Raw genomic sequence first — 16964 nt, 5'->3', positions numbered from 1 at the left:
TCAAATATCAACTGTTCCAGACTCATCAGAAAGTATCTACATGCCATGATATTGTCACAGCTGTCATACTGCATCACTACCTGGCCACAAGCCTCACAATCAACTATAAAACCAAGGCCGCTTTAATGCACAGGCTTACCTGGGCTGAATCCCAGGGGCCTCCCATGTTCAGGTTCATGATGAGCTGAAAAGGTCATATTGTTTTGTAATTTGTCAGGTTTTCTGTCAATAACTCTAATTGCACGTTACGTGGCTGCTGATTGATCCAAATTAGGAGTGATCCACGTGGCCCGATTGCCTATGGCCCGTGGGCTTACCTATCATTGATTGAGTGACATTAAGTGGAAAATGTCCGGTGCCCAGAAAAAAAAAGAACTTATTAAGAAAGAGTTGCGCAAAAAGGAATTACTAAAGAGCATCCCAAAGCTCACCAGATTTTTTTAAAGCAGGACCAGCACTGGAGGAAGCTCGCTATCTCACACCCCGGAGGGAGTGGAGGAGGCGCAGGCTGTGCAGGTGGATGTAGCTCGAGATGAACAGGGGACTGACCACAGCAGTGGAGGGTGGAGGGGAGGGAGGGGGGAGCACACAAGCCCCAGCGAGAGACCAGGCTACAAACCAGCCAGGGGGAGACAAGACAGATGACCCATATAACAGTGACCCGGGCCGCCGGGGAAACAATATTGACGCAAAAGTGCGCACTTATTGGGCAAAAATGGAACCGGAGTCCTGTCAAAATAAAGATGCTAACATGTCGGCATCGGAACGCCAATATAAACAACGATTTTTCTCAAAAACGCATTTCAAACGCAAACTCTCACTTTGCCCAGAGAATGGCTCTGTTTTTTTGGGGGGGCTTTTTGCCTTTAATGTACAGCTAAGTAGAGAGAGACAGGAAATGGGAGGCAGAGAGGGGGGCAATGACACACAGGAAAGGACCGCTCAGTGCAGGATTCGAAGGATCCTGCAGCGAGGACTGTAGCCTCAACACATGTGGCGGGTGCTCTTCCCACTGAGCTAAACTCCGCAACAAGAATGGCTCTGTTATTCACCATCAGCAGGTAGTGTGTTTTGTTTTGCATGCAAAATATTTGGTGAGAACAAGGAAAAGTCAGCATTTGTTAGTGGGGGTTATTTTGACTGGAAACATGCTAATGATCGTATAACAGAACATGAAAGCTGTGACACCTTTATGCAATTCCTTAAAAGTGATAAGACTGGAATTAATGAATAATATTATTATAAACTATATGAATGAAATTTGATTAATGGAGTGACAACATCTATGGAAACTAACGTGCCTCTTATCAATATGTATAACCAATAATGATTTTTTTTTATTTCATGGAGGTTTTCTTTTCCTTTCTTTTTTTTCTTTGTGTTGTGTAATTTTTCTTTTTCCCGCAATGTATATGTTGTTGAGGATGGGAGAGGGGGGTGTTCCTAAATGTTGCTGTTCTGGTTAATGTACATTTTTATGGCAAAAACAATACTTTTTTTTAAAGACAGACAAAAACCCATTCTTGGGAACATGCCTGGTTGGGGGGAGACCTCGCAGCTTGATGAGGAGGAGCAGAACCAAGCCCCAACTGCCTCGCTACCAAGTCAAGTCCCAGAGCCTCAGGGCCATCCATCTCTTGTTCCGGCTGGTGTGCACATATTGTGTTTCTTCAAGATGTGACAGTGCTGCCACCTCATTGGTTTTTTGTCCAAGATTGTGATTGGCTGCTTATATAGTGATATGATGGGTTTTATACAGGGCCGCCTTAACCTAATGTTAGGCCCCAAGGGGGAGAGGTTTTGTAGGCCCTCCATCCCCTCGATTTATAGTCTCATTTTAAAAAAGTGTAATATCTAGGTAATCTACATCACAAAATGTAGTAGTTTCTTCAAGACATACAACAGTGAGTTTTCCCTCTTTGAGCCAGAAAACACCATAATATTGTTATTAACATATTCCTAAGCCCACTTGAGCATAAACACAAGACACTTTATTTGACAACCACACACAGCAACTTACGGTGATAATAAAACCAAAATGTGTGAAAGTATGATTTCAAACGATATTATGAAAAACATCATCAACCATCACCTGTCTGCACAAACACTGATAATAACTAATAACAGCATAAGCAAAGAACAGCAACAGATCAAAGTAGGAGCCTCTTCTCTGGCCTTAGCGGGCCCTGTGAACAAATCACATGTACCTGCACAGACACACAAACACACTCCATTCAGCACCATGGATAGCAACATGGCCTAATGCCAGGTACCAAAAAGATGAAACTGAGCAACATTTATAGAAGGTTTGCAGTATAATCTAGACAATAATCTAAGCAAATGTGCATTTCTCTTAAAACAATGCACAACCACAACAATTTAAAACCTGAACAAGCTATAAATACAGCACTTTCTTACCTTTTTAGAAGTGCATTCATCTGGTCTTCTTTGAAGAAAAGGCCCTAATTATGTCCTTAAAATCCAAGTCACGAAGGATGTCATGCTCAATACACATCAGTGTGAGATGACTGACTCGATCTTGCTGCATGCTTGATCGCAATCTATTTTTTACCAAGCCCAGTTTGGAGAAGGACCGTTCTCCACTCGCGTTGGTCACTGGCATAGTCAGGAATAGCTGTAGAGCTATGTCTGTGTTTGGAAACACTGTATGGAGTTTTCTTCTTCTTAAATATTTCAGTAACTCCACTGCAGACGTGCTGCTCACATTTTCATCCTGTACAAATTCTCTGAACTGTACCACCTCCTCCACAAAGTCCTCTTCCAAGTCACTGTTGAATTTCCTCTGCAGGCTCAATGCTGATGAGCGGAGGTCTTGGGGGGAAATCAAGTGCAACCCATTTAAAAACCCAAAGTTTTCACACACATCTTTGTATGACTGGTATCTTCTGTCCAGTTCTGACACTATGACAATGACATAGATATACACAGATATATAGAAGCGTTTGTGGCCTGATAGCTTGCACTCAGGCTCAGATGGGTTATCAGCCTGTCTCTTTCTTTTTTTTCTTTTGCTGGGTGTCTGCTTTGTACTCATGAGACACAATGGGGGACATGTTCCTTGCAGCTGTCTCAAAGCTATCAAACTGATCCCGGAGGCCTGCTACATATTCACGCAATGACCGAACAAGATCCACAGCATTGCACAGATCCGATTCCACCGCTTGTAGTGCAGTATTCACACACTGGAAACGTTGAAGGATGGCATTCCACATGTTGCACATTAATGCAATTTCCAGTTTATTCATCTTTTTGTGCAGTGCCCTAGCCTCCTCTCTTGTGCTCAAATTCTGGTGCTCATCATCAGCAATGTTGAGTAATGACTGCTGGATCCCTGCGTAGTTCTGACATAGGGCTTTGATTGCAACAGCGTGTGCTGACCATCACCACAGTCTCTATTCTTTTATTATCATTGGGATGAAAAGTTGAAAAAAGCTTGTACAAAACTGAAAAACTGTTCAGTCTCCTCACAGCAGTTCAGACTGTTGACCCCCACCAGGTTTAGGGTATGTGCTGCACAGGGTACCCACTGTGCCAATGAGCTGATCTGCTTGATGTGGGCCTGCACGCCTTTGTAGGTTCCTGACATATTATTAGCATTGTCATAACATTGTCCTCTACAGTTATTAATGTCAATGCCTATCTCCTCTAAAACACCAATAACTGAGTTGAACAGTGCTTCTCCCGTGTGGATTTCAATAGGGAGGAACTTTACAAAGTGCTCCTCTGTACAGCCCTCTGCTCAGGATGAAAGTCAGCTGTTTCCCATGTGTGATATCTGGCGTGTAGTCCACACTGATAGCGAAATACATTGAGAGTTTCACTCTGCTGATTACTTCCTCTGTCCCATCAGCTGTATGAATTCCTCACACACATTCAGGGAGAGTTAGGATGGGGTTCCTCTGCCAGCGTTTCCGTATTTTTTAATATGAGCCTTTAAAAAAGGGTCAAACTGGCTTATCAGCTCCATGCACCCCAAATAATTGCAGTTTTCTGTGGCTGTCACCCCTGAAAGCAAGTCCCCGTTCAGCCAAAAACTTCACAACAGTGATGACTCTCTGTAGACCCTGTGTCCAATAGTCACACTCCTCATTGAACTGTTTTTTGAGTTCTGAGTCCACTGTCCACAGTCAGCTGCTTGGTTGATGTAAGTGATCATGGCTTTCCTGTAAATGTCACAGCTTTCATGTTCTGTTATACGATCATTAGCATGTTTCCAGTCAAAATAACCCCCACTAACAAATGCTGACTTTTCCTTGTTCTCACCAAATATTTTGCATACAAAACAAAACACACTACCTGCTGATGGTGAATAACAGAGCCATTCTTGTTGTGGAGTTTAGCTCAGTGGGAAGAGCACCCACTGTGTTGAGGCTACAGTCCTCGCTGCAGGATCCTTTGAATCCTGCACCGAGCGGTCCTTTCCTGCGTGTCAATTGTAGAGGGACACACCCCAAAACTAACTATAGAAATTCTGATAGGTAAGCCCACGGGCCATAGGCAATGGGGCCACGTGGGTCATTCCTAATTTGGATCAATTTGCAGCCACGTAACGTGCGATTAGAGTGATTGACAGAAAACCTGACAAGTTACAAAACAAAATTACCTTTTCAGCTCATCATGAACCTGAACATGGGAGGCCCCTGGGCTTCAGCCCAGGTAAGCCTGTGCATTAAAGTGGCCTTGTATACGTGTGTGCTAAATATGATGTATGTACCCTTGGTCAAAATGTTAGTGGGGAGAAAATGACAATATTTTGTGAAAAAATAAATATATATAATAAAACAATGAAATGATATAAGAGGACATAAAGCCAGACTAAACAGATGGTTTTTAGTTGATGTTTAAAAATCTTTCTATTTTCAGTTCCTCTCAGATCCTCTGAAGGCTGTTCAGCAGCTTCTAAACCTTCTTCACATCTCAACACATTATGAAACACTGAATGATTTCAAACAGGAACTTTGTCTTCTAAACTGACATCTTTTATTCTTTATTCAGATTGAGGTGCTGCTGTTTGTCAGAGATCAGCTGTGCTTCTCTGGCCTCAGCTCTGAAGTGCAACCCCTCCCATCTCAGAGAGCTGGATCTGAGAGGAAACAAGCTGCAGGATTCAGACATGAAGCAGCTGATTGATCTTCAGCAGAGTCCAGACTGCAGACTGGAGACTCTGAGGTCAGTAGAGAGTTGGAGTCAGTCTGTGCTGGTTTCAGCAGTTTAGCAGTTTAGTATCAGTAGTAGTAGTCAGTATCAAAGCAAATATCCAGTATTTCCTGGTGAAGCTCCAACCTTCTCAGTGCTGCTTTCCTCAGTGAAGCTGTGAGAGGAGAATGGTGACAGGCTTCAGGATTGGACAGAAAGACAGAGACAGAGACAGAGACAGAGGGAGAGGGAGAGGGAGAGAGAGAGAGAGAGAGAGAGAGAGAGAGAGAGAGAGAGAGAGAGAGAGAGAGAGAGAGAGAGAGAGAGAGAGAGAGAGAGAGAGAGAGAGAGAGAGAGAGAGAGAGAGAGAGAGAGAGAGAGAGAGATGTTGATGTCTGCAGGAAATAAAGCTGGATTACAGTTGACAGCCTTACGAGATGTATAGAGACAGTGATCCTCATCATCAAATCTGATCTCAAAGTGTTGTCCTCTCACTTCAACACTGAACTATTGATCAGTTCATCTTTGTCAGAGCTCTAACAGCAGGAAACATCTTCAAATCCCACAGAGACTCTGTAGCTTTAAACTTTGATAAGAGTTGACATGTATCAGCAGTAAATCCATCAGTAAACTGATGAGTGAATGTCTCTGTTTCTGTAGTAATGATGTGTTCATGACTCTCAGCACTTTATTTCCTCTGTGTACTTGAGTGAAATCTGCAGAGGAAACACACTTGATAGTAAAAGTGTGTGCAGGTGTGTGAGCTTGGAGCTCAGTGTGTTCACTCCAACACGTTAACATGAGAGCTGAAAGGAAGCAAGCTACGCTGCATAGCTTTTCCACTTCTGGTCTGAACAGGACTGAAGTCCCTGCTGCTCTTTATACTGGATGTGCTGACTGACAGCTGATGATGTAAGTCTCACTAAACACTAATTTATCTCCTCTGTTCTTTCTTCTTCTCTCATCAGATGGAGGGATGATTGATCTCTGTCAGAGTGAGAGTGAACATCCAGGAGTGTTGAGAGAGGATCAGCTGGATCCTGATGATCCATCTGGAGTCTGGATCTGGATTTTGTCGTCTTCACTTAAGTCTTTTAACTGACTACAAACTGAACAGTTATCTCTGGATTTAGCTGAAGTCAGCACTTTACAGATGAGTTGTACATGAGCAGTTTGATGCAGATAAAGATAAAAACAGGTGTTATAAGTCAGACTGTGAGCCTGGGCTCATATTTATCAAGCGTCTCAGAATCACACTGAGAGTTAACTCCATTTCTATCATCACTTCACTGCTTACCTGTTTGTTTACCATTGATTTGAAACATTTGATTGATCACTTTTAAAGGCTCCACATTACATTTCAGAGAGTCTCACTGTGTAAATATTAAAGGTATCCAGCTTTTATTTGCACAATGATGATGTCAAGATGAATCATTTATATCTCATAACCATATTTAACTCATCATTTGCATCAGTTTGTAAGTAAACACTGCTCAGCCAATCAGGAGGCTTTACCAATAACTATATCATTTAAACATGTAGGTGAGATCATGTGATCCAGCCCTATCCAATCACATCCTTTCCATCTAGTTTTCTACATTAGTGCAACATCTTGCATGTATTGTACAACACTGCACACAGTGATAATGATGCAAACGGACACAACTTGATTAAAAACATGAAATGTATCCACTGTCCAACTCCATCTCCAGCTGCACCTCCTGTTGACTTATGTGTCCTTACAGCTCTTTTAAATCTGTCTGTGCCATCAGCAGTTTAAACACATCAATCATTCAATAAATAAAGCCTCCATTAGTTTTTCTCTAACTTCACTCTAAGTGGAGGGAAATGAATTAGTGCTGATTATCAGCACAGATAAATATGGAGCCTGGTCTTTGCTGTCAGGGCTCTGGATCAACCTGTTTGATAAGTCTTTATCTTCCTTTAAATCACTTCTTCTAACTCATTTTTATCCACTGATCTACCACTTATTTGGTTTTATATTCTGTACATCTTACATTTGAATCTTCTGTGTTTTCTGCTTTATTTTCTTGCTGTATGTTTGTTAGTTTTGTTGAAAGTGTTGTGTAACGTTGCTTTGAGAAGTTTTCTACTGGTCTGAAGGGAGGCTGGTGGGACGATGCTGATAATAAACAAAGACCTAATTCTAATAAACGTGCAAATAAATGAAGTGTCAGCATTTTTATCCTGTGTGGAGCTTCAGCTTCATGTTTAACATCTATTTTTATTGTAGTTCTTTTTCTGTCTTTGTGTATAAATGACTCATATCTGATTGAATCTGTTTTTGTGGAACCACTGGACCACCAGGACGCCATCTGACTTTATGTCACACTTAATTATAAAGCTCCATTATTCTTATCATTTATTATTAATTTCTTTAAAGTTTCAGAAAGAATTGTCTGTGTAATTTGGTAATATTTATACATTCACATTTCCACCTGAGTTCATATTTATTCATCAGTCATTTATTATTGGAATAATTCTCATATATGTTGAATTGTATGTTTGCATGTTTGAGCTGCTGTGAACTGACTGAAAGACTTTAGGAGAAACAGATGGAAGTGTACACAGAAAAGAGAACACATCACACAGAAAATCACTTTATATACAAAAAGGTTTAATTAGAAAATTTAATGTGAAAAGTAAGTTTTTCCTGCCAGAATTTTATATTTTAAAACATGAAATCTAAAATTAAATGAGAATCAGAAAAATTTGTTTAAACTCTTAAAACAAACTCAAACCTGAACTTTATTTTGTTGTTTTCAGCTCACAGGAAGAAAGACGAACACATGAAAATCAAAAATAAGTTAACAGAAGATCAATAAGTAACCAGATGAGGAGGAATGTCTCTTTACTTAATAAATAAAACTGAAATGTACAAAATATACATGTAATAAAGTTAAAAAGAAATGAATATATTGAAAATGTCAAAGTGAACATTTGCATTGACTGCTTTTGAATCAAAGGCCAACCGATCGTTCATTAAAGAATAAAGTTAAAACATAAATATAATAAATGAATAAAAGTTAAAACAAATATAATAAATGAATAAAAGCTAATACATAATTATAATCAATGAATAAAAGTGAATACATAAATATAATAAATGAATAAAAGTTAATACATAAATATAATAAATGAATAAAAGCTAATACATAAATATAATAAATGAATAAAGTGAATACATAAATATAAGTAATGAATAAAGTTAAACACTGCCCGCTCCCACCAGTCCAACAGCCACCAAAGAGCAGAGAAGCACAAGAGACCAAACTCTGCTGCTGTTTTAACAACCGCCGCTAGAGGGAGCCGTGGTAGCACTGCCGCCATTTAGGACTGTGTTTCAGCATCAGGACTTTGTGTCACACGGCAGAGTCTCTGTTAATCACTAGTGAGTACAGCTGATCATATTTACTGTAGTGATGGACAAACCAAGCTTTCTGAGGCTCTCCATCAATATAAAGCAGCTGTGTTGAAAATGCTTCACTGTTTCAAAGCATGTGATTCAGTGGAAATGGCGCCATCTGCTGGACAACTTTGACATCGCTTTTATATGTCAGGATTCAGCAAGACGTCATGAAACAGACACGGAACATGTTTTATTCAATGAAGGTTATTTACCAAAAGAGTTTGACGTTATAATGTGATACTGATGCTTGTTTGTGTTTGTGTGTGTGGCAGCAATACGTTTGTGAACCTTTTCAAGTTCAGATCAGCAAACACATGATTACTGGATCACACTGAGAGCTTACAGTCATGTCTCTGTGTCTTTCATCTGGATACTTTGAAATCTTGAACTATATTTTTCATCTTCAGCTGCCTCCTGTGTTTTGTCCTCCCCGTCAGATTAAAGCTGAACTAATATATTTCAGATGTAATGTAGCTGCAGCCTGATACACAGTCAGATTCCACTTTATCATCATTAACACTTACATACTGTTCATATTCTGACCTGGCTTAACTATTCCTTTACAATTACTGTCTATACCAAATGTTGAACCACAAATGTATTTTATGTTCATATTTTCTTTACATTTGACATTATTATTATTATAGTGAAGATACATTCACAATCACACTATATTATGTTATCTAAAATGAGAACGTAACAGCCACAATTATTTCTGTTATTTTATTTAAAGTGACAATATTTGAATATAAGGTTTCATGATTTACTGTTCATAAGTCACATTATTAACATTTTACATTTTTTCAGGCGAGAAAGCAACCATGTAGATTCCCCACATGCGCTCAGTTCATCCAAATAACGCCTGTTTGTAAATCTGCTGCGACGTTTTCGGACATGTGAAAAGTCGTGACCAGCCGGTGTTTCGGTTTAACGGTCGGCGCTTCGTGGACGCACATTGTCATGGCAACGGCAGAAACAACTGCGCTGGCTGAGCAACATGGCGGAGTCTGAACATAGATTATACTTATATGGGCATGAGGCGGAGTCATGGACGGACGTATGGGCGGGACCAACGGCGGACGGGGAGGCTGCGATTGGTTGCGAGGGCTGGATCTGGAGGACATTGGTCAATCAACCTGTCAATCAGGACGTAGCCACGCCCTAATGCATACCCTGCTTTATCGTCAAATATAAAATCAGGGAGGCCAAAATTTCCAAAATGAACATCATACTGCATTGAAGAAGGCTTTAAACTAGCGATTGAGACCATAAACACATTTTGAAAACGTTTACTGAGGTTAGAAATCAAGTGAGAAGTTGGTGAATTCTCCATTGACTTGTATAGAGACGGTCGCCCCCTGGTGGCCTTTTGATAGAATGCAGCTATAAGTTACTTCCGCATTGGCTTCTTTTCAGTGGACAGGAACTCCCCGCCTGAGTCTGAAGCGTCTGCTGCGGTAAGTTAGCTTCAGGTTGGGAAGCAGCATTTATTGCTCTGAAAGTAAAGGTGGTGTGTGTTGTAGTAGCAAGTGTGATAATAAGCCTGGCGGTATTTAACAAAGTGTTGAGACCAAATACTTGTTAAAGCCGAAGTCAAAGCGCAGGAGTAGCTTAGCCTCTGTAGAAATGACGTTAGCGTCGTTGCTAAGGTTACTAGCTTCACAGTAACTAACCTCTACTCTACCGTCAGTGATACATGTCACGTTAGCGGTTTATTGAGAATATTAAAAGATCTAGGAAGAAAGCTTCATACAGCAGCCTACTCTGACATTATTTATATTATTAATATCAGTTAGTTTCATCCTGTTAAAAAGAGAAAAGAGCAGATAGACGGGAGTAGTGACGTCACACAGTGGAGAGTTATTTAGAGGGAAATAACATGATATATGTCTCCTGTAGTAAATAACATATTTATACCAAGTTTACAGGTAATATGATGTTATTTATGTGTCATTACTATCATGGTGCAGCTCTGTTCCTGGCGGGGGAGGAAGAGGTCAGAGGTCAGAGTTCAACCAGTTGAATGAGCCTGAAAGCAGGTGAGCTACAGGTGAGCAGATGCTGCAGGCTCACAGACTTACAGCTTTCAAAGTGTTTACAGCCACGAAGACCTAGAAACACAGGTTGGCTATCACAGTAAGATGATTTGGAGTGATACACGGGCCAAAATGCTATGTTATCCTCCTCTCTGCTACACACACACCTGTTTATGTGTACAGTCAGACACATCTGTTGTTGTTTGTCTATTAGTCATAGTAGTAGTACAATTTATAACTTTTCATTGATTAACTTGTTGATTAATAAGTTTTAGCTTTAAAGAGAAGCATTTTTGTGATCATTGTGCATATGTTATATAATATATGAATATAATAATGAATGAAGTGAACATATAAATATAATAATGAATGAAGTGAACACATAAATATAATTTATTCCGTTTTTCAGTTTGTTTGTTTTATTTCAGTGTAGTTGTAGTGAGTGTGACAGTGATGAAGTAGTTGTAGTAGTTGTGTAGTTGGAGTGTTTCAGGTATTAGGAGGAAAGCCTTGATGAGGATGAAATAATGCTGACACTGATGAAGGTTTGCTGTGTTTCTGACTGTGAGCTTTACATTAACTGTCTCTTGCTTCTCTGTCAGAGCTTCCAAGCTGGACTTTCACATTAGTGGGATTTTTCCCTTTTAGCTTTTATCCCACTAATGTTCCCATCACTCTTCATCACCATCATCATCATCATCACTCTTATCTACTGCGGGTCGGAGTCTAAATGTTCTCATATTGGGCTGTGTGTTGTTTTCTGACTGGAACTTCTTCTTCTGTCTCTGTGTCGCTCTCTCTTTCTGTCTCTGTATCACTCTCTCTCTCTCTCTCTCTCTCTCTCTCTCTCTCTCTCTCTCTCTCTTTCTTACTTTCTCTCACTCACTCTCTCTCTCTCTCGCTCCCTGTCTGTGTCTCTGTCTCCCTCTTTCTGTCTCTCTCTCTCTCTCTCGCTCTTTCTCCCCCCCCCCCCCCCCCCCTCTCTCTCTCAGCCCATCAGTGTCAATTTACAAGTAAAATCCTTTTTACCCTGTAAAGGTAATTCTGCTCTTTTGATTCTCTCTCAGTATTCTTCTTCTCTTGTAATAAGATCAGGTCAACATCCAGCTCCTGCATTATCCAGAAGACCACATGACTCTCCTTTCATTCTCAGCACTCATTATTTCATATGCATTATTGGAATGTATGTTTGTTCACTTAATTATTTAGTTAGCCTATCTATATTTATATGTTATGTATATTTATTACTTATATTAGTACATGTATGAATCAGGGTTATTATAGTTCACTAAAACTAAGACTCATGGGTGTAGGTTTGCATAGGAAGGTAGGGACATGACCCTACCAACTTTTCAGGAGGCCCAAATTGTCCGCACAACTTTTAAGCAACCTTATTTGCATTATCTTTGGAGTGCAGTTATATAGGTCATTTAGATTGTCTTCCCATATTTTGCAAGGATAGACTTGACCCGACCATTATTGAGTGAATTATTTGCATTATGTTCAGAGTCACAGTCTCATTTGGCTGATGACCAAACAAACGCCCGCTCACCCCCACACGCAGACACGCAGACACGCAGACACACACTGTACAGACAAATGCAGTCCGACCAGTCCGACAGACATGCCCGTCCCCAGCAAAAAATGTGCATGCAGGTTATGCTGTTATATTGTCCCTACCAATGTTGAGACCAAACCTACACCCTTGCTAAGACTAGCAGTGGAAAAATGATTGAGTTAAAATAAAAAAGAGTTTTGTAAAAAAAAAAAAAAAAAAAGGAAAAGGAAAACTAAATAAAAATACAATGAACAAAGCAAAACTAACAAACTAAAGTGAACAGCAGATAAAACCAGCTTAGTTGTAGTTTTCTTTGTCTCCATGGTAACCGTATAGTGTTCAGTGTGACTTGTTGAGATAACGGGCTAGTACCATCAGGGAGAACACAAACACAGTGTCAGCATTATTTCATCCTTTACAGCTTCTACTAATCAAAGCTTTCCTCCTAAAACCTGAAACACTCAAACTAAGACTACAACTACATGAAAACTAAACTAAAACTACTTCATCTCTTGTTAAACTCACTAAAACTAAACTGAAAACAAACTGAAAAATGAAATAAAAAGAAAAAGTGATGAACATTTCAAAACTATAATAACCCTGCTAGAGGTATGGAGACCAGCCTAGTATCGGCAGGCTTGTATGGCTCGTATGTATTGTTTTTGATAATCAGCTTCCTGTCATTGTTTCATGTATGTTAGTTTATTCTGACTTTGTTTGTATATTTTGCTGACTCAGCTTTTGTTTGCTGTGTATTTTTAATCTCTCCAGATATTTGGGACCTGATCAGTACAAAGACTAAACACAGGACGTTGTTTTTTAAGTCCTCATATAGGAGACAATGGGTTTATTTTACTGTATAACACAATTAATTCACCAGTGTATAAAACTAAGAATAATTTATTTCCTTATATTTACACTTTCCTTTAAAAGATAATAAAGTCCCAACGTCCTCAAACGAGTACTTCATGATTAACAGTGTTGTAGTTTGTTGCTGTTGTTAAAATTAGTCAAATTTGTATCAAACTACAAACTTTATTAAACATAAATAAACAAATTTCAACCATAAAGTTTGTTTGGTTTTATACCTGCTGCACTTTTATCCTGGGATCTCACTGATAAATGTATCATGTTTGTATAGTAATGTGCTTTTGCGACCACTAGGTGGCACAAAAGGTTTGTATGAAGAGGACAACAAAGTTCAGCAGAAAGAAGTTTAATGTCCAACAAACCCACATTGTAATGTTTCCATATGAGGACACAGGAGGTTAAAGTTTCCTCAGTAAAGAATCCTTTCAAACCAAAAAATACAATATGTTGAAAAGAAGAAAATGCACATTGTAATTCCTTTTAGGGAGTTTTTTCTTTCCTCCACTTAACTGGAGGAAAGGCTGATAGGCTAGAGATAACAGAGTAATATCTATGTACATCTTGAAATACAAGTTCTTTGACACGTGATTTCCAGTAAAGAAGGTGTGGAACAAACAGGACAGACAGGTAAAAGTATTCAGTCAGTCACTATTTTACAGTCAGTAGAGCAGAAGGAGGAAAACAGTGTGAAGCAGGTGAGTGTTAATATCAGGACTGTAAATAATGATTTCTGTCATTATTGATCAATCTGATGATTAGTTTTCAGGTGAATCATTTAGTTGATTAAAGTGTGTCAAAAATATGAGATCAGAGAGTTTGAGGTGTTCAGAAGTAGTTTCCTGTTGTTCTTTTCCTGGTTTCTGCGTCCTCACAGTGATGAAACGTGTTATGAGGCTGATTGTTAAATGGCGGTTACAGTTTTATCAGGACCATCAAGGTTACATAAAACTTTCTTTCACCTTCCTTCCAAAATATGTTTATCCTGCCAGAATCTTATATGTCAAAACAACAACAACAAAAAAACAACCTGACAAATTAAATGAGAATCAGAAAAATTAGTTTAAACTCTTAAAACAAACACAAACCTGAACTTCATTTTGTCTTTTTCAGCTCACAGGAAGAAAAAAAAATAATATAAAAAGTTAAGAAAAGATTAATAAATAACCAGATGAGGAGGAATATCTCTTTACTTAATAAATAAAAGTGAAATGTATAAAACATACATGTAAAAAAGTAGAAAAGAAAGAGAGAAATTGATATATTTAAAATGTAAAAGTGAACTTGCATTGACTGTGCGTTTTACAGCCAGACTGACTAAAGAAAGACAGGGATCCTATCAACACACATTTACTTACACACTCACACACACACATTCATTTTTCAACACACACATACACACCACACTCTGACACACATACCAACACATCCAGGTCATTTTGGATGCAAACACATTTTTCATTGGTCTGCTGTGCTTCATAATACAAGAAGAGCAGGACTGAGGAACACTGCATTGTATTCTCACATACGTAGAGCTACATACAGTAAAATGATGTTATCTGATGAATGCAGCCCAACTGATCAAGAAAATATGTCCTTAAGGAGTAATACGGGTTAATATTAATGATTAACAGACTTCAGACTTCAACACACACACACACACACACACACACACACACACACACACACACACACACACACACACACACAACTGGGAGAAGGGAGGAGCAGACAGTTAGGCAGTAAAGGTGAAAGTCCATTCAGACTCCATTTTACCGTCAGTACGCAGAAGAAGGAAAACAGTGTGAGGCAGGTGAGTGTTAATATCAGGACTGTAAATAATGATTTCTGTCATTATTGATCAATCTGATGATTAGTTTTCAGGTGAATCATTTAGTTGATTAAAGTGTGTCAGAAAAATATGAGATCACAGAGTTTGAGGTGTTCAGAAGTAGTTTCCTGTTGTTCTTTTACTGGTTTCTGCGTCCTCACAGTGATGTAACGTGTTATGAGGCTGATTGTAAAATGGCGGTTACAGTTTTATAGCTGATATATTTTGAAACTGTGTGTGTGTGTGTGTGTGTGTGTGTGTGTGTGTGTGAGTGTGTGAGTGAGTGTGTGTGTGTAGCCCCATGTAGGTAGATCAGAATTGTAATGAAATCAGGTTTACACATCTGTAGCTTTGGAGTTGTGTGTGTGTGTGTGTGTGGGGGGGGGGGGGGGTTGTGTTAGAGGTAATTTTTTTGTGTGTGTGGGTGTTTGTGTGTGTGTGTGTGTATATGTTCATTGTGCTGGAAAGCGCAATAGCGTGACCAATTACACCACTAAATGTGACCGGGTCAAATTGACCCGGGAAGACCACAGGTGCTATATATTTTCATAAAACACACATAATTTAACAAAAATAGTCATAATTAATTTTACTAGCAAAGAGCATAGTCGGGGACCATCCATGTCATTTTGAGGCAATTATATATAAGAAAACCAAAGTTATGACATTTTAAATGTTGTCTTCGGGTCAAATAGACCCGAAGACAATACGAGGGTTAAGTAAGAAATTTAAAATGACTGTCTTACTGCCTCCAGCCTCGGCAGCGATGGCACGTTGCCAGAGGCCTTGCTTGTGCAGCTCAACAATCCTGCCACCTTCAAAGACAGAAAGCCTTTGTGCAGATTTGGACTTTTTAAGACTTTGGTCTTAAACTTTTGATCAGCTGACAGCCTGTTTGAGTTTAAATGTAGTTTTCAATAAATTGCACACTTTATTGTTTTTGTCTCTTGATTCTGTTTCTTCTTTTTGCATTTTGAATCTCTACTTACAACCTGGTTACGATCCACCACCATGAAATAATTCAGGAGTGTATATAATTGTTAAAAATGTGAATACTTAAAAAAAGTGTAAATTAACATATAGATATATATATTGTTTTACGTATACACATTTTTAACAATTGTATAACATGTTTTGTTTTTTAACTAACAGAAAGTTTCCAATCAGCAGCTCATAACGTGACTCACTGCTGCCTCTAAATAGAGAGAAGTCACAGTTAAGAAGCACACACATGTTTATCTGAAGTCTGTTTGTTGGATTTAAACCAGAGTCAAAGTTTCTCTTTGTGATGACTAGAAAACACACATGGTTGTAGTTAAAGTCATGTCAACTAATAAGAAGCTACTAAGTTGAGAGGCAGGACTGGGTTTATTATACTGTGTATGTGTGTGTGTCTCCAGTGTTACTGGTTTACCTCTCAGACTCCAGAAGATGAAGAAAGAGGAGGAAGAGGAGGACGGAGCAGAGTCTGTAATATCCAGCTGTCTGTCTATGAAGAGTGACCGGTCTAATGATCCTCCTCCAAACTTCAGTAATGAACCTGGACCCTCAGACACAAAGTAAGAGACTGTTTCTACTGTAAACTGAGCTGAAGATGATTCAGTGAGATGCTTTCATGAAGGTTGTAGTGTAGATATGAAGGAAACACAGTGGAAAGAAATAATGAAGTAGCTTCCATTCAGCTGTAATCTCCAACAGATCTTCATGTTCATGTTAACCAGAGACAGAGACAGGGCTGCTGTTGCTGTTTGATTTTCCAGTCAATAAATGTAAAGAGCTGCAGGTAACCCAGGGTGATATTTACTAAGGATTTACTAACAAGTCAAACTGTGTCTGTCCTTATTTACTAAAGGACTGCAGCAGCAGGTACAATGTTTGGTCTCATGTAATACAGACTGTGTCTTAACGTGTTCCTGTTCAAAGACACTAAATATGGGAGGAGGTCATGTAAATGTATAGAAACAGCCTGCTGCAGCTGATTTATCACTGCAGACTGACCACTGCAGCAGAGGAAACTGAGTCTGATGTTTAACGTTTGGGAAAAGTCAAATGTGTCAAAGTGTTGTATCACACTCACACAGAGGG

At 39.2% G+C, this 16964-nt stretch overlaps 1 protein-coding gene across 1 annotated transcript in view; it reads left to right on the top strand.

Moving 5' to 3' along the window:
- LOC128358979 (NLR family CARD domain-containing protein 3-like) overlaps nucleotides 1-6330 on the top strand; it is a gene marked incomplete at its 5' end in the record, with an annotated part of 76823 nt that extends 70493 nt beyond the window's left edge. Inside the window, 2 exons of the mRNA XM_053319385.1 lie at nucleotides 5017-5190; nucleotides 6126-6330. Coding sequence (XP_053175360.1) covers nucleotides 5017-5190; nucleotides 6126-6141 — 190 coding nt within the window. The remainder of the gene's footprint in view (nucleotides 1-5016; nucleotides 5191-6125) is intronic.
- Between the last annotated feature and the right edge of the window lie 10634 nt (nucleotides 6331-16964).

The sequence above is a fragment of the Scomber japonicus genome, chromosome 5 (genome assembly GCF_027409825.1).
Source record: "Scomber japonicus isolate fScoJap1 chromosome 5, fScoJap1.pri, whole genome shotgun sequence".
In the NCBI taxonomy this organism is placed as follows: Eukaryota; Metazoa; Chordata; class Actinopteri; order Scombriformes; family Scombridae; genus Scomber; species Scomber japonicus.
Note: the sequence above shows the minus strand (reverse complement) of the source record. Positions and strands in the feature narration are given on the sequence as shown.